The sequence below is a fragment of the Meleagris gallopavo genome, chromosome 7, assembly GCF_905368555.1.
Source record: "Meleagris gallopavo chromosome 7, MGAL_WU_HG_1.1, whole genome shotgun sequence".
Classification (NCBI taxonomy): Eukaryota; Metazoa; Chordata; class Aves; order Galliformes; family Phasianidae; genus Meleagris; species Meleagris gallopavo.
In genome coordinates, this window is record NC_139410.1 from 10,607,611 (window position 1) to 10,631,961 (window position 24,351).

Here is a 24,351-nt window from a genome sequence, read left to right on the forward strand (position 1 = left end):
TGATGATGGCCTAAGTCTGTTGCAATTTTGTAATAATGTTATTTTCTTCTAAGTATTCCAAACAGATTTCTAAACTCAAAACAATCAAACAAAAAACCAAACAAGTTTTAATAGTAAGTAAATATGAACAAGTATGTTTTTAAAACAGAAAAAAATAAAAGCAGAAATAAAACTTTTTTTCCCTAATAGTGGAATTTCAGTCCGTCTTACAGGAACTAAGTATGGCTGTGGAGGAGGTGGCTGTGGTGCCTGCACAGTGATGATATCAACTTATGAGCCAGCTTCAAAGAAGATACGGTATCCTTAACAAGAAATCTGAAAAGCTCTATGCTGTATTTTATGACTGTGGATACAGTTTCCAGGTATGAACGTATGAAACTGTAAAAATACAGTTGTAAAATCTGCACTAAGTAGTAAAGTACTCTAAAGGAAGAGTTAATTTAATCTGAAGAAGGTTATTGTAAAAAATTCTATTCAACTGTGCCATGTATTTGCTGATATGTTACGCTGAAGTGCTTTGTTTGCTAATGTATGCTGATAGATGCAGTGAGGATTTCTCTCTTTAGGAGAATTAATTTAACATCTTTTGTAATTACACTGGAACGTTGCTTCTCTCAGCAGTTTTGTCTCATTACTGGTGTGAGAATAGGGTAGCCGAAAGTAGGAGATGGATCAGCCCAGCCTTCTAATACTGCTCCCTCTCCTCTCCAAAAAAGGACTTTGAGCCTCGCAGTGCTAATAGATTATGCCTGCTAGTTTTGTCGTTAAACTGAATGTGGGAATAAGTTACCTATAAATTGGGAAAAGTTCAGTGAAATTGTTAAATGGTAATGTCATTGTGAATTGAATTTTTTTGGGGGGGGGAGGGGAGGGAGGGAGGGAGATCAAAATGTGCTAGTTGTTCCTTTAGACAATTGCATTTCATCAGAATACAATAGAAATTAAATGTTTAACGTTATTATAAGAGTTGACATTAAAAGAACCAGAATGACTCTACCATAAATAAACTTTTAAACTCTTGTAAAACAAAACATTTTATTTTTAATGATGAGAGCTTTCCAGAATTTTCATATTGACACATTGTTCCTATTTAGAATGATATAATTATTTTTTTTTTACTTTAGAATTCCTTTGGATCAGAAATTTGAATTTCAGTTTATCAGTAGGAGACTTGCTTCCTGCAGAGAACTACACCAACTTTCCTCACTTTCCTCTTCCAAAACACACTTGAAAGCTGCTTGTGGGTAGGATTGATGAGAGGACAATTAGAAAAAGATTGAAGTATTGAGGAAGATAACAATTCTCTACAACTATCAATATTATGCAATTGTTTATTCAGTCTGGGGACAAGAGATGTAGCTAGTAAGGAAACTCTTCTGTAATGCCTTAGTCTCCTCCCTTTCCAAATGATGGCAATGACTGCCTACTAAGTATAAAATCTTGATTTACTGCAAAATAGTATTTGTCTTTATTCACCTTAATGTTCCAAAGACACTACTCAGCAAATGCATGCTTGCTTCCCATTTGCTCATTGTATGGTATGGCAGTCACCACAGTGGAAGGTGTTGGAAGTACAAGAACCAGAATTCATCCTGTTCAGGTGAGAATACAGCATCACTGTGTAAAGAGTACTGATTTCTTTCTTTGTATAGGCTGTCTGTAGTGACAGTGCTTTTTGGGCATGGGAGTTTCGTGTTTTGATTATTCTTCCTGCTAAATGATAACATAAGGCAACACAAGTTTCTAATTGTTGGTTGGTGGCTTGTGATAGCCCTTACTGACATCCTGATCAAATAGTACTTAAGATCTGTGCCATTTGGGCTAATGGCGCATCTTGGACAATGCCCTTTCTGTGATGTGAAAGAGATGGAAGATTACTGAAGGTTAGTTAATTTCCTTGGTAATATGTGCTGGGGCATCATACCCCAAATAATTATTTGACAATGTTTAAATTGTTTTCTTTAGTAGTTCACAATTAGTTTCAAGACAGCATTTACTATGGCTTTCTTACTTATGAAAATTTGTTAGAAAGGCAAAGTACACTGAAAAAAAGTGCTGTTCATGGTGTTTCGTTTTAGGAAAGGCTTGCCAAGTGCCATGGCTCCCAGTGTGGTTTCTGTACCCCTGGAATGGTTATGTCCATATACACTTTGTTAAGAAACCACCCAGAACCAACTTACGAGCAGATGACTGCAGCTCTGGCTGGTAAGTATTGTCACTTGTAATTTGTAGTTATTTCATCAAACCATTTTCTTCTGATGCTTTATGTATGTGAGTGCAAGTCTGTGTAAGCACACATGCATGCATGTACTCTAAATTATGCTTCCCAACAGAATTACCGTTATTCCTTGTCATTCTTTTTTCTTGAAAAGATATGAAACCATGGATTGTTTCAGGGACAAGTGTTAAAAATGTCCTCGTTTGCATCTTTTGAAGTATTTTAAATCCAATTTGCAAAATACATCAGCAGGTTGGATGTGTAGCTGTACCTGGAAGTTTCTGAGATCCTGTTCCATCTGGAGTTGAGAGTATCATAAGCCTTATGGGAGGAAGGCCCCTTTGTGGTAGGAATTAATCAGTCAAATGAGGTAAAGACACATGCAGGCCATCTAAATTGCAAATTGAAACATTTTTTTGCAGGTAAAATATCCTCTGTTATCTATTATGCCATAAAGTCATAGTGGAGACAAAGGCATGTCCTGTTACAATGAGATGAACTAGGTGGAGGCATAATGCTCAGCTCCTCCACTATTTAGAACAGATTGAAAGGATGGAAAAACATTTGGAGTGGGTGAGGAACCTTTTACATTCTCTTATCTCCTAAAAACTAAGCTGTAGTCAGCACTCCCTTTAGTGAGTCATAGAATCATAGAATGGGCTAGGTTGAAAAGGACCACAATGATCATCGTGTTTCAACCCCCACTGCTATGTGCAGGGTCGCCAACCAGCAGACCAGGCTACCCAGAGCCACATCCAGCCTGACCTTGAATACCTCCAGGGATGAGGCATCCACAACCTCTTGGGCAACCTGTTCCAGTGCATCACCACCATCTGTGTGAAGAACTTCCTCCTAATATCTAACTCCATTTTAAAACAAAAGCCTTTTTTTTCTCGGGAGCTGTGAGATCTTAAGTCTAGTGACATTGTGATGTTTTTATGTCTTTCAGAGTGCTAACACTTTCCCTTGAGCTTCAAAAACACAAATCTCATATAAAAGCATTTTAAATCAATGTACTTCAGAAACATCATTAAGATGTTTCTTAATGATTTCCTTGTTCCAGGGAACTTGTGCCGCTGTACTGGATACAGGCCCATCCTAGATGCCTGTAAAACCTTCTGTAAGGTAAGATCTAGTGATTATAGGAGTACTTTCATCACTATGTTGTGATTGTTAGTACTCTCTAGTGTATTAATGGATTATGCCTGTTAGTTCTGTTGCTATGTTTATAAACTAATGTTTTTCCTGTTGAGATAGGTGTATAAGGAGTATCAATTATTCTGAAATACAGTATCTATGCATATACAAATCATGAAGATTTTTATTAATATCATATCTTAAGTGATATTAATATCTTCTCTTAAGTGATGTAAGTCTGAGTAAAGTATCTAGTGGCCTAACCTGTAAAAACGTTTTTTGGGATTGCCACAACCAAACTATCCTGGCTTATGAAGGGTAATCCAAAGTAACTACCTGATGTGTTTTTTTACCGTTAGTCCGTACTGGCAGAAATAACATGTCAAAGTGAAAGAAGAAGGAGACTGAACTGACTGTGGATAAAGGAAATAATGCAGAGTGTGTGCTCTAACAGTTCCAGCAAATTTGATATAGTATAAATTATTTTCTGCTAAGGACTTTGATATCATAGGATTTTAAGATATTGTTGGATATTGTTTCTTTAACACATATGTACTTCCAATTTAATTTATTATTAAATGTCGTCCAGAACTTCACTGAAATGTAAGGAGATAATCTTAAATGACATGTAATATAAAGAGAGAAGAGCTTAAGCAGACTTTAAATCATTGCCATTATGGGAAATATTTTATTGATGGAATATTCCTACTTTAGGATTCTGTTTGTTGTCAAAGTAAAGCAAATGGAAGGTGTTGCTTGGATCAAGAAGAGGACTTATCTGGCAGAGAAGAGAAGGTAATATTTTAAGTATTGTAACTGTCCTGGTTGGATATAAAACTTAGAGAAAGTATTTTGCATTAGTTCTTGTTGTTAAAGTATTCAAGATATATACATACTCTGCTATTTTGATCTACCTTATTTCTTCCATAATATTACATTTGTTATATGTGAAATCAGATATCTTATTATTCCTCACAATTAATTTAGAAATACTTATAAACATTAAGAGTTATTTGTGTATTTTTATGTAGAGGACATGATGTAGCAGATACTCTCAGCTTTACTTATGTTGTAATCATTGCATTGTATGAGAAAGTTAAAAGAAGTTAAAACTTGATGGATTGTGATAAAGACAGTTTAATAGGATAGAAAAAGGGATATTAATAATAATGATGATAGAAGAATACACCAAACAAGTGTTGCACAACACAATTGTTCACCCCTTGCTGACTGTTACCCAACCACACCACGTAGCAAACAGTGTCCACCTCTCCCACTGCAACCATCTCCCCACATTTGGGCAATTTAGCATTAAATCCAAAAGCTAATAAAGTTACTGATTTTTATACTGACCTCAGTGGAACCCTTTCAGTTTCTTGTTTTGTTTTCTTAGTCTTGTTTTCTTTCTCTTTTAAGGAATCTGCCAGACTGTTTTCACCAGATGAATTTGAGCCCTTAGATCCCACCCAGGAGTTTATATTTCCTCCAGAACTAATGGTAATTTCTGTGGCTTATAGTCTACTCTTAAGCTCTGTCTTTTCCTTTGTGGTAGTCCATAGTTCAGGACTCGTTTTGAATCCCTATTTAGCAATGATTTATCAGAAGAAATGCAATATAATCTTAAATATCATTCTGGATCGATATTATCGTATTCGAGTGATCTACTTGATTAATTACATTTAAAAAATATCATATTGGGGAAACTAAAGATGCAGAATTAATCATTAGGTGAAAATACTAAGAAGTAGCCTAAAGCAGGTGTTCAGAGCAGCACCTGAGTGTACAAATGTTCCCAGCAATCTGAATGACAAACGCTTTTTAATAATGCCTTTTCCCCATTTTGTCATTTAATAGTTTTTCTATTTTTTTCTTTCAAAGTGTCAGCCTCAGATGGCCATGTAGGTGAGTGTGTAGCCCCAGTGGTTAAAGTGTGGCAAAGACATAGGCATCTGAACCAAGGGAACTGGAATGGAAAATGCTAATAATCCTTCATTACTGACAGCAGTATTTGCCCTAGAAAATACAAAAACTCGTTGCTTTGCATTATTGTTAGATTCAAAGCCAAATTATATATGATTAGTTGTCTCCTTATAGAGAGAAGTTGTGAGCAGGGAGGTAAGCATTTCTGACTATGTATTTGTATCAGCACTAATTCACAAACTATATCCAAGTGATTAGTGCCAGTTCAAGCATCCATATGTATGTATAAAGGGATGCAGCTGTTGGTATCACTGGTAATCTCCAAACAAACTAAGTGTGCAAATCACTTTTCTATTAATTTCACCAATTGCAAATCCTATTTGTACATTTTTTGTTTGGGGGTTATTTCTTATATTTATTATTAATCCAGTCAGTTTGCACATTGGAATGAATTGAAGAGTGTTCACTTGTGAATTCTAAAAATTTACCACTGTGCAAAGAATCAGCCTGGCAGTTCAATTTCTATGCAGTTTTGAAGGATTGAGTAGAACTGCCATGTTTTAAGATCTTTTTACTTCTGGTCTCATAAGTGTCTGTTAGACCTTGCCAACTGTATGTGTCATACATTCATAGAATGGTTTGAGTTAGAAGGGACCTTTAAGATCATCTGGTTCTAACCCCCTGCTAAAGGAAGGGACACCTCCCACTAGACGAGGTTGCTCAGAGCCCCATCCAGCCTGGCCTTGAATGCTTCCACAGAGGGGACATTCACATCTGGGCAATCCTTTCCAGCATCTCCCCACCCTCACAGTAAAGAATTTCTTCCTAATATGTAGTCTAAATCTACCCTCTTCCAGTTGGAAACCATTTCCACTCATCCTGTTGCTACCTGCCCTTATAAAAGTTATCTCCTCATCTTTCCAGTAGGCCCTTTAGGTACTTGAAGGCAATGTTTAAGTATATATATCTGCTGTGTTTTCATATCAGAGAATGGCTGAAAATCAACCGAAAAGGACTCTGGTTTTTCATGGGGAACGAATGATGTGGATTTCTCCTGTAACCTTAGATGAATTACAGGATCTGAAAGCTGCCCACCCCAAAGCACCTCTTGTTGTTGGAAACACCGGTGTGGGTACGTACAGTCAGAATGTCTTCTATTACCATATTTTCAGTGTGCATCCATGGAGTGGGGCTAAACTTATAGTTTATTTTGCATTTTCATCACTATGTTGGAATTGTGGTTATGGAATGTGTTTTTTTTTTTTTGTGTAAAGTGCCTTTCTGTTTGGTAGGACCTGATATGAAATTTAGAGGCGTGTTCCATCCAATTATCATCGCTCCTGCCAGGATCCCAGATCTGAATGTGGTGAAATGCATGAGTGATGGTCAGTAGACTTTTCTTTTTTGAGACTTGAGAGATTCCTCTGCAGCAAGAGATATTACTGTTTTCCATGGCTCCAAATGTGTTAAATTGCTGTACAACAATTCTGGCTTTTCAGCTGTGTCAAAGCATGCTTGATTATTTCCTGGATCAAGGTGGCTGCGGCCACTGTGTGTGATACAGATTTCTGTCTTCATAACAGAGTAGAGTACTGATCAGAAATATTTTATGTAGTAGTACAGGGGCAATTATCCTGGTAATACCAGTTCTGGTGCTAATTCATGCAATATTTGATTTTTGTTCTCTATACCACAATATGTTGTAGAACCATGGAGAGTTTAAGCAAAAGTATGCAACTGTGCATAATGTTTTTTTTTCCTATGTTAGGAAAAAAATGTTTCTTATGTGATTCAACATGAATGATAATATGCATTAACTAATCCTGATGTCAATCATAAGAGCATTAAATATCGCTAATTGATAGTCTTGTACCTCATTGTATGTATTTAAGATCAGTACAGAGATTTTTTTAAAATTGAAGTAAAACTAGGTTTTAGTTTCAAAATAAGCTCTATTGAAATTTGAAATAGCAACTAGAAATAGATTTAAAAGTACGGTAATAAACATAATGAAGTTTAAATTATGTTGTGCATGTTTTAAGGAAAATTACGTTCTGTATCTAATGGCAGTCACTTCCTAAATGCCTAAAGCAGCTTTCTTTGAAGTGGTAAAGTATATTTGAGATTTCCAGCATTGCATTTAGAGTGAGTATCTTTTTCAGTTCATTTTAGTCAGGTGGTTCAAGTTGATGACTGATTTGTTCTTAGCTGAGAAGTGGCTGGGAATTGAGAAAAGAAAATGTAGAGAGAATGTTTGCTGTATCTTTTATTATGAAAAAAAAATTATAGTTATGAGAGAGTGAGACTTACATGGTTCTAACATGATAGAGATTCAGTTTAGTTTGACAAGGAATGTTATTTTCTCTCTTTAATTAGATTTCAATGCAAAGGATATTTGGATTAATTTTATTTTGTTTTAAATACACAATACAGTTTTATTCAATTAATAAAAAGTCATTTTGAAATGATATGTCCTTCGATTTATATTTTTGATTGAATTCTAGTGCCCATTCAGAATGTTAGCACTTTTCAGAACTAAAACCTATTTTGAATTTAAAAGCACTTTCTGCCATTTTATAGCATTGAAAAAAATTAAAAAATATAATCTTGATATAATAATTTATTACTACTTAAGTGAATGTTTTTAGCTATAGGTTATCTTTCTAGTGGGAAAAAGAATAATACCATATGCAATGTTAGAATTACTTATTTTGTTGCAAATGCTACCATAGGATGGTAACTATGATGTACATATATTAAGTGTTTGAGAAGAGAAAAAGCCTTTTGAAATTGCCTCACCTTCGGGTGAAACCTCACGCAAGCACTTATTTAGTAAAACGTGGTGCAAGGAAAGCAGGTAGAAGGAGAGAATAATATTCTTTTTTAGAATGTGTGTTGAATCTTTAGCTCAGTTTCATCATTTCATGAAACTCTACCCTCAGTCTCTTAAACTGGTCCTTTTAACATGCAAAAGCTCTTTGCCTTAAATCTAATGTACTGCATGTGTGCAGTCCTAGCTGTAGTTTGAACGTAGTTTAAAACACTGGCAGTAAAGCCATTACATTAGGCTTTCATAATATTTTGGTTACAGGATTAACTATAGGAGCTGCCTGCAGCCTCTCTGTAATGAAAGACATCTTGAGAAATGCAGTTTTGGAGTTGCCTGAAGAGAAGACAAAGATTTTCTATGCGGTCTTGCAGCAGTTAAGAACACTGGGTGGAGAACAGATAAGAAATGTTGCTGTATGTTGTACGTTACTTTCAGTAGCAGTTGCATGTGTGGAACAGAAACTATGCAAAATTGCTTGAAAAACTTGCATTTTAAATTTTTTATATTTAAATTTAGAAAAAAAAAAATTTAGCTGTTATTTTTCTCTCAGTATATCTTTTAGAGTTTTTATTGCCCCTAAGCTTCTGAGTGATCTTTTTGGTATATTGTTACAATGAAAATGTGAAGGCGATGAAGAGAAATAACTTTTTTTTTTTCTCTCAAGTCATTAGGTGGAAACATTATAAGTCGAAAATCAACCTCAGACTTGAATCCTATTCTGGCAGCTGGCAATTGTATGCTTAATCTGGCTTCACAAGGTAAGAGATATCCTTTTCCTGTACTAGTATATCTATAAATATCTAAGGTGTGAGGGGCAGAGTGGTGAGGCCAGACTCTTTTCAGCAGTGTGTGGAGACAGGACAAGGGGAAATGGCCAAAAACTGCAGCATAGGAAGTTTCGCACAAATGTGCTTAAGAACTTCTTTACAGTGGGGGTGACGGAGCACTGGAACAGGCTGCCCAGGGAGGTTGTGGAGTCTCCTTCTCTGGAGATATTCAAGTCTCGCCTGGACGCCTACCTGTGCAACCTGGTGTAGGGAACCTGCTTTGGCAGGGGGGTTGGACTCGATGATCTCTAGAGGTCCCTTCCAACCCCTACGATTCTGTGATTCTGTGATAGTGCCAGAAGTGCAGGATGACATTGTACAGGGTGTGAGGTTGGGTAGTAAATGGATGTTGAGTGTTTGTTAAGGAACTGTTTTCACATCTGTAAGAGAAGCAATTTACAAACTAAGAACGTCAAAGATTCTCATGTGAAGGTAAGCATTTGAATCAACTGGATCTTATGTCCTTTTGTGGGCAGTGAATTGCCAAAAGCATTTCTTAAACCTCATTATTTGAGTGGCCCGTTCTACTGATAGTTTTCCCTGGTACTTTGTGCTAGCTTTAAAATTACCCCATGGCCCTGATAGGAACTCCAGCTTTTTGTTCCTTACATGAACTTTCAATACAGGAGTTTCTAGTCCTGCACTTTCCTTCCATGTCCTTTTCATCATTTTTCTTCCATCACTCCATACTTCCCTCTGTTAGCTCATGTCCCTGTGTACTCCTTACATTAAAAGAGTGATGAAATTATTGGTAAGCATCAGGTGTCTTGTGGCTTGAAACTGTATGCTCTCCTCTTTTCCAGATGTCTTATGTCCTTTTTTTTTTTTTTTGCCCTTGATCTAGACTGAGCATATACTGCCATTTCAGACCATGTAATATTTCATTCAGTACCATGAAATAAATATTCTTTATGGTTTTGCTTCTGTGCCAGGGTTTCTTGGAACAGATGCACCAAAAAATTATGCTGTATGATTTCCATGACTTCTTTCTGCATAGTTTACCACTGGAAATCAGAATACCTGTCAGAAGGTCTTCTGACAAGTTGAAAGCACAAATATTTGCATCCTTCCGCTGGACTCTTTCCAAGAGATCCCTGTCTTTTTTGTACTGGGGAGCCCAGAACTGGACACAGTCAGTGAAACCTAGAAAAAGTGGATTGCTCAGGAAAAAGAGGTTGCAGAAACACTCTTCATTCTTATTTTACTTGTATCTTAGTACTGTATCTTAGTACTGTATCTTACACTGTATCTTAGTTTACAGTGTAGGAGAAAATGCATCTTCCCACATTCTGGCAGGCTCTAAGTGGAATTGGACAATTTATCTATACAAATTTTATTTCATATGAAATTGCATAGACAAAACCCTAAAAACACCAGTGCTGCTATATTGACAGTGTTGCTTTTCAGATTCAAAACTCAATAAAATCACCTTTCTGTACTAAAACTTAGTATTAAAGTAGTTGAGTTTTAGGAAGCAGTTTGAAGGCTAATTGATATTCTAGGGTGAATAGGCTACTGTGTTGTCATTGCATGTAACATGGAAAAACATGAGGAACGTGGTCTTGTGCAAAGCAACCAGTGTTGCAGTATCAGGCTCATTGAATATAAGAGGGGATACATGAAACTCTTAAAAATGACACCAAAGATTATCTGGTTCTAGAAAGTCTTGAGATGGCTCAAATAGATAATAAAATGAAGTCAATTCTATATTTTTACAGCAGTTCTCCCTCATTCAGTAGTCTTACTCGTTCCCTTTACTTTAGCAGAGAAGGTACTGATGACAGTAGGTATTGAGATTTGGTGTAACATATTGACAGAAGCAGGAGAAGAAAAGCAGTAGCATCGGTAGAGAAGATTACAGAACAGGGATAGTTCTCCATTTTTTAGAACTCTGGTATTATGATACTAAGGAATGTATGCACTCATACATTTATAGAATGTTGCGCTGGTAGATGTTATGTAAACTCTAAAGTTTGAATTTACTTATGAAATTTTCATGTTTTTCCTGCCAACTAAAACTGTTTAGTGTGTGTTTTTAGCACAGTTGTACAAAAGCTTCTGGGTTAATTTTTTTATTATTTTTTTATTTTTTAGGAGGAAAGAGGTGGATTCCTTTAAGTGATATTTTTGCAAATGGAGTTGGTAACAATACTATTAGGCCAGAAGAGGTTTTAGTCTCTGTCCATATTCCCCATTCTAGGAAGGTGAGTCACTGGTGGTTTAGATTTGCTTCACGAAGATTTAGAGACTTACATAAACAGCAGGAGTGGGGCATAATGCCTGTGTTTAAGGTAATACTATTACTGCTTAATTTCTGGATTCCTTACATTTCATTCTGTTAGTGTCATACTAACTCCCAGTTTCAGCCAAAAATAATAACTCAGCAAGTAGCTGCTGATATACTGAGTGTGATATCTAGGCAAAAATGATGAGGGCAATAACAACTAGTATTTAACTACAAGAACGGGTTCTTGGACAAGCTCTCATAGACTTCATCAACACAGCCTGCTCAGCTGCAATATGGTTAGCTCTAGGCAAAAAAGAATTGTCACCTCTTGAGGATTTTTCCTAAAATTAGTTAAGATTGGACATGTCTATTGTGCTTCTGTAAATGTTTCTGAACTGAATAATGATAATTAAATTATGTTGTTTGCACTGGTGGATATGAGATCTTTGAAGAGAATTAGGGATGATTTTACCTGAGTTAGCCAGTACCTTGAACCTTTAAGCTTTTGGTCCCATTCTCTTCCTCCTTCCTTCAACAAGATCCGTATGTTCCAACTATCATGAGAAAGTTTAGTCATCTGAACTATGTAGGCAACAGAAGATCAAGAAAAGGCTGCTAGAAAATCAGAGAAAGTTACTGAAAGTTCAGCATAAGGAAGCATGTGGTACTGAATGCTCAGGGGGTTGAATTTGTGCTCTCTGTTTTTATTCGCTTCCTTCTTGTAGTGCCAAAGTATGTTTTGCTTTCCGATGCTTACATATCTGCCACTTATTCACTTCTGTCTGATCTTGTTCAGGGAGAGTATATCTCTGCATTTAGACAAGCACCGAGAAGAGAAAATGCTCTTCCAATAATTAGTGCTGGAATGAGAGTCCTTTTTGAAGAAGGTACAGACAAAATTAAGGATTTGAGCATTTTCTATGGAGGTGCTGCTTCAACAACAATCTGTGCAAAGCAAACCTGTCAGACACTTATTGGAAGGTAAAATTCCTCAGTGTTTTCTGTGTCTCAGAATAAAGGGATTTTGATAGCTTTTTTCGACACTTTATGTGCTTAGATTTATTCTAATATATTTATACTCCGATATCTAGCATTGTGTAACTATGCAGAATTATCTGTTTGAGATACTTCAAAGAAGGCCTTATCAGAAAATGTGGAACAATAATTGAACATTAATCAGATCCCTTAAAAGCATCTTCAGTTTGCAACAGTATTGTCATTTTCTTTCCTCTAAATATGGGACCGTATCTCCAGAGTAATAATAGTCCATAAGTTTTAAATCAATTTTCTTCTGACATAGGGCTCTATTTCACTGACTTAAGATACCTCACGTCTGTGAGTGACATTGACCAACACTTTAAAAAAAACACTTTTAAAAAATGAAGGCTGTCATTAAAATGAATATTTTGGTTTCATTGTTAGCAGAACGGTACGAAGATGTTACTGATATACATCTGTATTTATTTACTTATTTATCTTGAGCCTTAGTCTGATGATATCTGTATTATTCCTTCTGACAGATACTGGAATGAAGAGATGTTGGATGAAGCTTCCAGGCTAATCCTCAATGAAATAGTTCTCCCAGACTCAGCCTGGGATGGGAAAGTAGAATATAAAAAAAATTTGATAGTTAGTTTCTTCTACAAGTTTTTCCTGGAAGTATTACAGTCCTTGAAGACAATGGTAAATTGATTCTCCATTATTCCTTTTTTTTCTCGTCAATGAAAGGCTTTTTCCTATGTCAAGGTTTGCAGTTTGTAGAGTGTGCTAAATATTTTCTTATTGAGTTTAGATCTACAGAGAAATGTAAGCACTTAAATCCCAAAGAGATTTATGGAGAGGTGCCTGCTTAACTTTTAGACATCCGAATATCTTTCCCTTGGATATTGGGCTATAAAACAAAAATAAAAAATTAGCAAGGATAATGCAAAAGTATATCAGTATTAAGATCATCTTACTCCATCTGTCTGCAGGTCAAAAAAAAAAAACAAAAAAAAAACAACCCACAAACCAAAAGTATAAATGCTTTGGAAAGCAACTGTATGTGTTAAACCAATGCTTCTTGTATGAGTTGTTGAGTGGGAGAGATGGACTCTAGAATTTCACTGGCTTAATACATTGTAGCTGTGATTTATTTATTTTTGTCTATAATCTGTTCTGAGGAAAAACATCCCTTTTGCATTTCTTTTGTGTCTTACCTTAAGCTATTTCCTCCATTTCCATTGCTTAGATAATTTTCTAAATTTATTCTAACCAGAAGTTATTCTGTACCAGTTTTGATCAGATCTCAGAACAAATCTCTTCTGACTGTCTCTACATTATGTTGCTTACTTGAAACACACGTATAAATATCATTTAGTGAAATCTTAAAGCTCTAAATTCTTTTCACATTGTCATTTTAGAGCCTAAACTGTGGGAATCTTGAAATAATTTTCTGTATAAAGAGCTTGAATTGGGTGATTTCTGTTGTTAGCTTTACTATTTAAAACATGAGCTTTGATAGTAATTTTAGTAATTTTCTTCCTTTTCAGGACCCTTGTCACTATCCTGGCATACCTATGGAATATGAGAGTGTTCTAGAAAACTTCCAAACCAAAATGCCCCAGAGTATCCAAATATATCAGGCAAGCAATTTCATTCTAAGATTGTTCTGTACGTTGTGAGACTTGGTTAAAAGTAAAGGTTCAAGCAAGAACTGAGAGCAACAGGCATGGAGTGCTTGGTTTTAAGTGTATCTAAATTATAAAAACCTTGCCTTCTGGATATACTGAATTATAAATGGCTCACCAAAGATAAATATTCCAAATAAGCCCTATTGTCAGCCTGCTTAAAGCTGTTATGTGACTGTGTTCAACCTGATTTGAAAAATCTTAGACAAAAATAAAAAAACATTGGCAAGTCCAAGGATACAGTAATATTCTTGTCTCAAGTTGCACTTTTCCTAGGCTTTAAGAGGGTTCTTAGTTCTTAATGTAGATTTAGGAAGCAAGATGAAGTTTGTGATAGCTATCTGCTCAGTCTGTTAGATGAGAAGTCAGCAGTAGATGGCAGCAAAGAACACATCTTAGTTTTTCTGAACTCCGAGTCCTAGAGGCTAGATCTAGATGGGAAATCCAGCAACGAAAGGCTTTTGATCTTTTCATATCATTAATAAGAATACAGTTTGTAAAAATCAAATTGTTAGAAACCTGAAGAAAATTCAAATTAAATCTTGGAAAACATTTTTGTTTCAATTTTAGATATTCTTTAGAATAACTTGTTAGCTTTAAGTGCTTCAAATTTAAGTCATTATCTACAGCTTCTGCAGACTTACCTTAAAAATAATGGCAGTACAAAATTAACGAAAGATCCAGGGATAAGGAAATTAGTTTTCTGTGTTTTTTCTAGAACTTATTTCTGAGCTGCCACAGAGAGTGACTTAGCAACAGAAATGGACACTTTATTTTTCTGATCAGCCAGCACTGAGAAATACAGAAGATACAGAAACCCAGACTGTTTAATCACTTTAAATTTCTGACTTTTGCAAATTCTTATCTTTTACCTGGAATATTTCATATGGACCTGTTATTTATTTATTTTCAAAGTAGGGAAAAAAAGAATACATATCTTTCAAGATAAATATGAGATAAAGTTTAGATGGACTTGCTGAGTAACTTTAGTCAGTTAAGTGAAAAATGTCTTTGATCTAATAGCAGAGAATGTACCAGAAAGTGCAAGAGAGAGAAATGCATAGTGAGAAAACTTGTGTGCTGGAGGCCATAGGAGAAAAAAAGACTTTGAGACCTGAGCAAATCACTAGTTCTAAATGCAGAAAGTGAAAAAGTGTGATCACTGACCCAGAAACTAGAAAACTGGTTTGGAAGTGAACATCAACTAGTTGGTTTGGCAGAATTATATAGTAACACTAAATTAATTTTCAGGAAAACCTAGAAAAATAAGGTTAATAAGGCATGACATTCATACACTGTTGTAAGGGAATGAAATTGAGAAGGAAATATTTTAACATTTTCTGTCTGATTTATACTGATTGCAGTCTTTCACTGAGGAAGATAAATCCTACAAGCCATTGCAAATTGTTGAAACTTGAACACCACAGACTGGCAGAATACAGAACAGAAAACTGTGAGAATAATTCAGAAAATTATCAGAGTCTCATGATACCAATCAGTAAGGGGGAAAACTGGCCTTCTGAAAACTAGCTGCTATTTGTATGACTTTGATGTAAGTGATTATGGAAAACATACGTTTAGGTGAAACTATACAAGATTCTTGGAAGACTCCTTGGGAGAAGTGATTGGAGAAAACCTCAGGAGCAGCAGTCTAGTTCTGCATCTGTTTTCAGTATAGAACCAGAAGATGATAGAGACAGTTAATCTTTATGTGATTTTCTAATTAATGTAATATAGAGTTATTTTTTAACTTTCTGGGTGTTTGTTTGTTTTTTTGTTTGTTTTTGATGATACAGAATGTAGAGCTGAGTCAGTCTCCCCAGGATCCTGTGGGACGGCCTATTATGCACCAGTCTGGAATTAAGCATGCCACTGGTGAAGCAGTTTACATTGATGATATTCCTGCTGTGGACGGAGAGCTCTTCCTGGCTGTTGTCACTAGTTCCAGAGCTCATGCTAAGATTGTGTAAGTGTTCCAAGAGTATCTGAAGAAAGTGTTACTTTGAAGTCTGCTGATTTTAGAACAGACTAATGAAGTCGGATTATGTGTTTACAGAATAACACATCTGATACCCACAGTGGCTCAGGAGTTGCAAGCAATATTATCATAGAATCACTGAATGGTTTGAGTTGAAAGGGACCTTTAAGATCATCTGGATCCAACCCCCTAAAACCATTCAGTGATGACCCCATCCAGCCTGGCCTTGAATGCTTCCACAGAGAGGGCATTCACAACCTCTCTAGGCAGCCTGTTCTAGCATCTCCCCACCCACACAGTAAAGAATTTCCTTCTAGTATTTAATCAAATCTCTCCTCTTCCAGTTAAAAACCATTTCCCCTCATCCTGTTGCTACCTGCCCTTATAAAAATTCTTGCCCCAGCTTTCCAGTAGGCCCCCTTTTGTCACTCTAGTAGAAGGCACTGATTGGATTTACATTTATCACTTCATATTATTGTCCTACAGAGGTTGAAGTAAGCTAGCGTACTTAATCCTAACCTAGATACCTACACATAGTGCTGAGCTGTGCAATGCAGAGATGCACCTAAACATTCATGAACATAGTTTTGAAATCTCAACTCCATTATGAAAAAAGAAAATTGTTCAAAATGTAGGAAATAACATTGTCACATTGCAGGAAGGTAGCAAAGCTCATGAGTCCTTGTAGGAGAGGAAAGTTTGAAGATGATCTTATTTGGAAAGGAAACTATTTTCACCTATACTTTAGTACTGATATATGAACAGTTTTTCCATTATTAAGGTACAAAAGTACGCATACACAAGTTGTATGCCCAGCATTCAAGCATCAAGACTATCCATGTGCTCTGGTCAAGGTTACTTGTGAAGACAGAGAACTGGAGTTGCTAGCTATAGAGTCTTTGTCATACATCCTGACTTATTCTCAAGTTGGCAATAGTATGCTGGGTTTGGATATGTTCTTTTTAGTACCATCTAGGAGCTGATATCCCCTTTACCCCCTAAATTTGCAGGAGTCAGTAGGATTTATTCACTCCTTTTTGTCTTTTGATCTCAGTATCCAGGAAGGGTGCTTGTAGATATGCTGGGATCTTGATGACCTGCTAAAATAGATGCTGTAAACATGCTGTTTTTACAGACTTTCTGCAATTCTTTCTGGTCTTTCCACACACGTTCTCATTTAGTCTCCATTCATACCAGTCTTGCCAATTCTGTCATAATTCTTCACATGAAATCTCAATTTGTGGAAAATTTATTTGTATATTTGATATCTATGTAAGCTGTAAAGTCTTAATGAGTTTCAATTATGCAGATTTTTATGAAATCAATGCATTTTAGCAGCCTAATGAGCAGATAATTTCCCTGTCATGTTTAGAACATTTTCTAGAATCCCAGCAAGTTTCTAGAATTTTTAATTCCCTTTGATCATTTATTTGTGTACCAGAGATAGAAGATCTGATTTTGGCAGTACGTGCAGATTCTGACTGTACAAGAAATATACCTCTGATGGTGTTCACTACCTATGTGCAACTATAAGACTAATGAATTACACTTCTTTCTTTCCGTGCACCAATTAGATCTGTAGATACCTCAGAGGCTCTGAAGGAACCAGGTGTGTTTGATGTCATAACAGCTAATGATGTACCAGCTACAAATGAGTTTCACTATTCTGATGATCCAGAGATTATATTTGCAAGAAACAAGGTTTGAAAACAGTCTTTTTTTAAATTTTTTAAATTATTTTCTTAATTTCTACCATTTTTTTCTTGAAGTCTTTGTAATGAAATTTTGCCTGCTGACTCTTGTATTTCTGTATAGTGGGTATGTCAGGGAATCATGTTAGTCATATGACACAGATTCAAAGAATATCTAGAGTTGGAAGGGAGCCATCAAGCCCATAGCTCTGCATAAGATTACCTAAAAGTTAAATCATATAGCTGAAGGTGTTGTCCAAACACTTCTTGAATTTGAGCAGGCGTGGTGCTGTGACCACAGCCCTGGGGAGCCTGTTCCAGAACCCAAATGCTCACTTGCTGCAGAACATTTTCCGAAGACCCAGCCTAAATCTTCCCTCATGCAGTTCCATGCCCTTCCCTTGGATCCTGTTGCTGTCACCAAAGAGAAGTGCCTGCCCCTCTGTTACCCCTCGTGAAGAAGCTGTAGTCATGACAAGGTCTCCCCTCATTCTCATCTTCTCTAAGCTGAAGAAACCAAGTGACCTCAACTGTTCTTAATGTCTTCCTATCTAGACCTTTCACCATTTTATTTGCCCTCCTTTGGACACAGTTTAATAGTTTTGTCCTTTAAGTTGTGTCATGCAAAGTTGTATACTGTACTCAAGGTGAGGCTACAACCATGGGTAGAGAAGATTGGGACCAGTATGACAAATTCTTATATTCTCTCACTCCTTTTTTGGACTCTTAAAACAGCTGATGTGTGTTATAATCTGCCAAGAGAAATATATATAAATCAGAGGAAGACATATTAAATCTCAGAAAATCATCTGAGTTGTTGGGAGGGTGAATTTTATTTAGACTACCAAATCACTTGTAGATTTTTGAAAACCTTTTTTGGTTCCCCAACAATACAAGTCTTCCTTGTGATTTGTTAGCTTCACGGATAATCTAAAAAGTGAAAACAAAATTAAAAAAAAAAAAGGGAACATTAGTAATTGTTACGTAAAAGAGGAATTTCAGAAACACATACAGGAGTAATTTAATCCACTGTTCTATTATATTATATCATGTGTATTTCACAGGTAATTTGTGTTGGTCAGATTGTATGTGCTGTAGCTGCAGATTCATATGCTCATGCCAAACAAGCTGCTGCAAAAGTGAAGATAGAGTATGAAGCGCTGGAACCTGTGATCTTGACAATTGAGGTACTAATCTCTTCTTTTCTCTTGCTTTTTCACTGTCTTATCTATTTAGGTAATGGAAGCAGCACTTTGTGCTTCTCACTTGCTTTTTTTAACATGCTTTTCTAAGCAAAGACAGTGAAACTGAATATCCAATTAACTGGTTTGTCAGTAACTCTATAAATAACTTTTGACTAATTTTGGCCACTTATAATATATATATATGATAATCTCAAAAGTATTAAGATCTCACAAATTTTTAATAATCAACATAAGAGTAGGAACAAAGAATTTTTTTTGTTGTTCCTAGGGAGTAAAAAGCAATGAGCACTCTGCTTATATCTAGTTCTTTTGGTAGCTATGAACTTGGCAACCAGCATATTAATAAATTATACATTATTGACTGAACAATCAATTTCTTATTATTTACTTGTTGGCTAGTTAGAAAGCTAACAAACTTAGGCTGGAGATGCAGGAACTGTTAGAGGAATGTGTGGGAAAATATATTAGGGATATGGAATATCCTGGAAATGTGGTGTGAAACTCACAGGGATAGATGGAAATAAAGGAGCAAAGGACATGTTTGCAGGGAGCTAAAATTAGTTCTGTCAATCACTTGTTTACATAATGTGTATGGAGTATAACAGAATACTCATTCTGATATAAAAATAGAAGTAATTTCTTTTGAAAGGCTGGCAAATAATCGTATCTGTAAAGAGAACGATATTCTTCCTGAGATAAAACACCATGACAAACTGTGAACCTTCAAAATACACTAAAAAACTGTTTCTGTTTTTCTCTACTGCAGGATGCTATTAAGCACAATTCATTCTTTGAGCCAAAAAGAAAATTAGAACATGGAGATGTTGATAAGGCATTTGAAACTGTTGATCATATACTTGAAGGTACATTGCAGAATATATTTGATAAGAAGTTTCAGTATTTGGTCTTTCCTGTTTGTTCCAAAAGTGTCAATTTGGCTTTTTTTTCAGTGATGTCATGTGGCCGTAAAGTCTGAGAAAGCTCTTGGCTGTCTGGAATAAAAGTATGATCAAACCTAATAGGTTTGACATCCTGTTTCATTCAAGTTTTCTGCATCCTCTGCCCTTGAGATAGAATCACAGGATAATTTAGGTTGAAAGGGAATTGTCTAGTCCAGCCTCACCCTCAAACTGTTCCAGTTAGAGCAGAATACCCAGGGCTACATCCAACCAAATTTAAAAAATCTTCCAGGATGGGGATTCTACAACTTCTACGTGTTTCAGTGTTTGACCATCTTCATGGTGATTTTTTTTTCCATATGTCAAGTTGCAGTTTCTTGTGTACATTGACTCTCATCCTACTGCTTCTGAGAACAATCTGAATCTGTCTTCTCTATGCCCTCTCATTAGGTAGTTGTAGGCAATAGTAAAATTTGCCCTTAACCTTCTTCTTATGCCTGAGTAAATTCTGTTTTTTCAGTCTCGTTATACATTCTGTTCTCTAATGCTGTCACCTTCTTGATGGACTTCAGTATGTCTATGCTTTGCTTAATCAATCTGTGTTTTATTTAATATTGCCAACATTAGTAGGCAATATTAGTATGCTATTAACCAAGTTCACTTGGTTGTCACTGGAACAAGACCAATTTAAATCTGTGAAAAGTTTGGCTTTTAAAATAAAAACATAAGTTGCTCCTTTTGTGCAGGATGCATCAGAAGATTTGACATTGACTACCATGATTTGCATGATGATGAGCAGTATTTTTTTTCTGGTTCATATTTTCCTGTCCTTTTCTTTCAGTAATAGTTGTGTTTTTTCTTTGGAACAGGGGAGATTCACATTGGAGGACAGGAACACTTTTATATGGAGACTCAGAGTGTCCTTGCTATTCCAAAAGGAGAGGATAAAGAAATGGATGTGTTTGTTTCAACGCAACATCCAGCATTTATCCAGGTAATACAGAGGATTCTCAGAGAATGTGATTGAACTTGTGACAAAGGGCTCTTTAAGTGTGGTTTGCAAATCTTAGCAATTTAGAAACATAGGGAATGTGAATTTTCACAACTAGATTATCTGGTGGGATCTGCTTTGTAGTACTGCTATATCCTAATGTACACTGACCACTCTGCTCTGACAGTAAGGAGGAAGAAAATGTCTCTTATTCCACTTTGAAGAAAGTGTATCTTGCCCCACTACTGAGTTTTTGAGAAACTCCCTGTGGAGTTTCTCCATTAGGTTCTGTTAAGGTGAAGAGCAATCAGCGTTCTGCAGTCGCTGTGCTGACAGAGAGAACTACTCTTATTAGCTGTAGGGGAGACTGCTGCTCCATGTCATAATGGTAAAGCAAACTCTGATGCAACCTATTGATTGCATAGCAATGGCTATGGTACATGAAACTGATACTGTTTCACAACAAATGGTGGCATTTTGTGTTCAACGCCCAGTTCCGCTGGGCTTTTCAGTTTCCATTACCTTATTGGCAAGAGCCAAGAAGCATGAGAAACTTTGAGAAAATGATGAATATTAGAGATTTGAAAAAAGGATATACCTGATATTAACAAGGCTTTAGATTATTAAAAAACAAACTTACATTTTAATTAGTAGTTAAAATAATACAAATGCTTTAATTAATAAAAATGTATACTGTATTCTAATAATTGTTTGTTATACATAAAGCTTCTCAGTTTTTCATGCATAAATTATGTACTTTTTGATATGTATATTCTTTACTTCTTTTCATGACCCTTTCACAGTCTCCGTGACAGAGATATTGAATGAAAACACTGCTGAGTGTTTCTTCTTCTCTTTTGCTTGCTCTTAAAGTTGAGGTAAAGGAAAAAAGTCTTGTAAGCCAATTTAACAACAAACATATGAACAGAACATCTTTATAGCCATTCTCTACAAAAGGTTCTTAATTCAAATGCTGACTTTAGAGCTAAAAGCAGGCCCTGATACTAATACAAAACTCTTTCTATAGGAGATGGTAGCTGCAAGTCTAGGCGTTCCAGCAAACAGGATCATGTGCCATGTTAAACGAGTTGGTGGAGCTTTTGGTGGGAAGCTCCTGAAAGCTGGTTTACTGGCATCAGTTGCTTCAGTGGCAGCAAACAAGTAAGCGTGACGTGTGTATACTGGTATATGAAGAGAAAACTGACTAAACAAGTTTTACATCTTGGCAAAATTATCTTTTCCTTTCTGAAGGTTGCTAGCCAAAATGTCATAAACTCCTATCTGTATGCATTCAGTAAGATTTTTCAATGCATTTCTGTGTTCACATTATTAGACTGCTTAAGTTGCGTTAAGCAGCTTCACCTCATCTGAATTGAAGGGATTTGAAGAGAATGTGAGTAGTATAAGTTTGAAGTAGTCTTGAAATGATTGACCATTTCATAAATACCAGTCCCTAAACACTGAAACTTTGTATATGCATTCAAACCATGACGTTAGCCATCCAGAAGTGAACTGGATCCTGCTGTGTCAGTGGATGAGTTTACGAGTGGAACCGCTCTTAGCACAATTAACGCAGTTTAGTCTTAAAATTAAAATTTTCACTAACTTTCAAGAGGTGAAATTAAAAATTCTGACTTGATTGTAACTGCAAAAGAAAATGAACTCTGGATATAGCCGTATGCACGTATTTAAACCTATTAAAATTCAGTTTTGTACTAAAGCTCAGTGCAATACTTTTATACATTGCAAATCTAGATTCCTAATTAATAGAATACACTAATACTGTTAATAATAATTCTTTATCTGAAATTCTTACTTTTCTTTTGTTGATTTAGAACCAACAGAGCAGTCCGTCTTATTCTGAGCCGGGGAGATGATATGTTAATCACTGGTGGCCGACATCCTTTTATTGGCAAATATAAAGTGAGTACCATAAGAATTTAGTGAAAAAACATCAGCTCGTAGTCCCTGAATAAGGAGTTCAGTGTTGCTGGTTAATACTTTTTCTATTCATTAGAGTAATAATAATCAGTTTAAAAACAAACTACTTTCTCAGAAACAAAGAGATGAAGTTGCTTTACAACCTGCTTCTGTCTCTATCTCTGCAGAATTTTTTGTTTTGTTTTCTAGTTCATTGCTGTCATTCTCCTCTTATATCTCTTTCTGTCTTTCTTCCTGGGACCTGGGAGGCAGGCTAGCTCAGACTTGTGCAGGGTTTTTAAGCCCTACATGCAGTTAAGCTTACATTAAGGAGCTGCTGTTTTTTTCTCAGAAACAGTGTGATGCATGAAAAGGCACTTTCTGGAGGAAACTTATAGCTTCCTTGTTCATGCATTGTCATTACTTGTAACAGTTTATTAGGGAAAATTCTGTCTACATGAATACATAGATAAAGCAGAAGGAGTTGTCTAAGATGTATCCCTAAAGCAGAAAAATATTTGTAGTTCATGTTGAGAACTCAGCAACTATCTTCAATGGCAACAGGTGAAAAGAGATGCAAGATAAACATAACATTTCTTCATAAATACAAACAAATGTCATACTGCATCTGACATCTGTTCTTACAGTTAGGAAGGAATTTGACACTGCCTGCTGTGGACATTCCTAGATGACATTTAAGCCATCTGTTGGGCAACGCACAAAAAACCACCGGGCTTCCCTCTTTCTTCCTTTATCAATAGGCTTCTTGTTTCCTGTATCTATACTTTTTAAATTCTCTCTTGTCCTTTTTGCAGTTTCAGTAATGCTGCTCAGGAATTAACAGTGCAGTATGAGACTTATGTGGCTTACATTCATTTGCAAAATATACAAACAGTGAAGAAATGAATGTCAAAAATCTAAGGTATTTGGTGATTCATTGTAGGTTGGCTTCATGAATGATGGTAGAATCAGAGCTGTGGATGCCAAGTATTACATTAATGGTGGATGCACCCCTGATGAATCTGTTCTGGTAAGGATTTCATAAGCTGGCAAACCTTATAACATGGAGAAATTATTAGCTGGAAAATGATTAATGTCAAACTCACTTGCACAGGTATTAGTCATATAATCATGCACTGTAAGGACTGTGTTGTTATTGAAAAATCTACACCTAGCAGTTTACCTTATTTAGTTATGTCAGCTTCTTGATGTTTTCCTTACACATTTGCTTCATATGTGGGCTCTCAGGCTTGTTTTCCCATTACAAACATGTCAACAGTGTGTTCATTTAAAAATACATACTATCTATGTTTGTACCTGCATAAAGCTTTGTGTCTGCAAAGCTGAGCAGATCTTCTGTAGCATTCAGAATATAAATGTAGTGATAATTGTTCTGTTACCAGCTCTGTGCATTTCTGTCCCAGGTCTGCACTTATTGTGCTGTGTACAACAGTTCCTTGCTTATAGGTCTACAAAGTACAAAATGTCACTAGCTCTTTGCACTTGTATAGATTATTCTAACTGTAAGTGAAATATTTTTTGAGGTTACTGTCTTTATGGGTTACTATCCTGCCGAAGGTTTTTCTGTGCACTGAAATCTGTCAGTGCAATTGTCCATACTATTGCTGTTTCTAAAAATTTACCTGGCTTAGCAAAATAGCCCATGTTTAAAGCATCAAGATTAAAACAGACATTTCTACGAAGAAACTTGAGCATAACTTAGTGTTATAGTATAACTATACTATATTCACTCTGGTTTATCAATAACCCTCTTAAGACTTTTGAGCTTCCAACACACATAGTCCATAAAGTCCATAAAAGTTGTGATTGTAACAAGAA

General features: G+C 35.9%; 1 protein-coding gene across 6 annotated transcripts in view; it reads left to right on the forward strand.

The window, feature by feature from the left end:
- Positions 1 to 24,351, forward strand: part of AOX1 (aldehyde oxidase 1) — a 37,948-nt gene that overhangs the window by 1,624 nt on the left and 11,973 nt on the right. For 5 of the 6 annotated variants that reach the window (XM_085227517.1, XM_085227519.1, XM_010713420.4 and 2 more), the window contains exons 3-24: positions 201 to 297; positions 1,492 to 1,600; positions 2,079 to 2,205; positions 3,282 to 3,343; positions 4,070 to 4,150; positions 4,772 to 4,852; positions 6,263 to 6,407; positions 6,568 to 6,660; positions 8,367 to 8,518; positions 8,770 to 8,863; positions 11,027 to 11,136; positions 11,956 to 12,140; positions 12,680 to 12,842; positions 13,691 to 13,783; positions 15,625 to 15,794; positions 17,381 to 17,507; positions 18,562 to 18,684; positions 19,469 to 19,565; positions 20,471 to 20,595; positions 21,620 to 21,753; positions 22,428 to 22,515; positions 23,456 to 23,542. In XM_085227517.1, coding sequence (XP_085083643.1) covers positions 201 to 297; positions 1,492 to 1,600; positions 2,079 to 2,205; positions 3,282 to 3,343; positions 4,070 to 4,150; positions 4,772 to 4,852; positions 6,263 to 6,407; positions 6,568 to 6,660; positions 8,367 to 8,518; positions 8,770 to 8,863; positions 11,027 to 11,136; positions 11,956 to 12,140; positions 12,680 to 12,842; positions 13,691 to 13,783; positions 15,625 to 15,794; positions 17,381 to 17,507; positions 18,562 to 18,684; positions 19,469 to 19,565; positions 20,471 to 20,595; positions 21,620 to 21,753; positions 22,428 to 22,515; positions 23,456 to 23,542 — 2,543 coding nt within the window. 6 annotated transcript variants of the gene reach the window in all.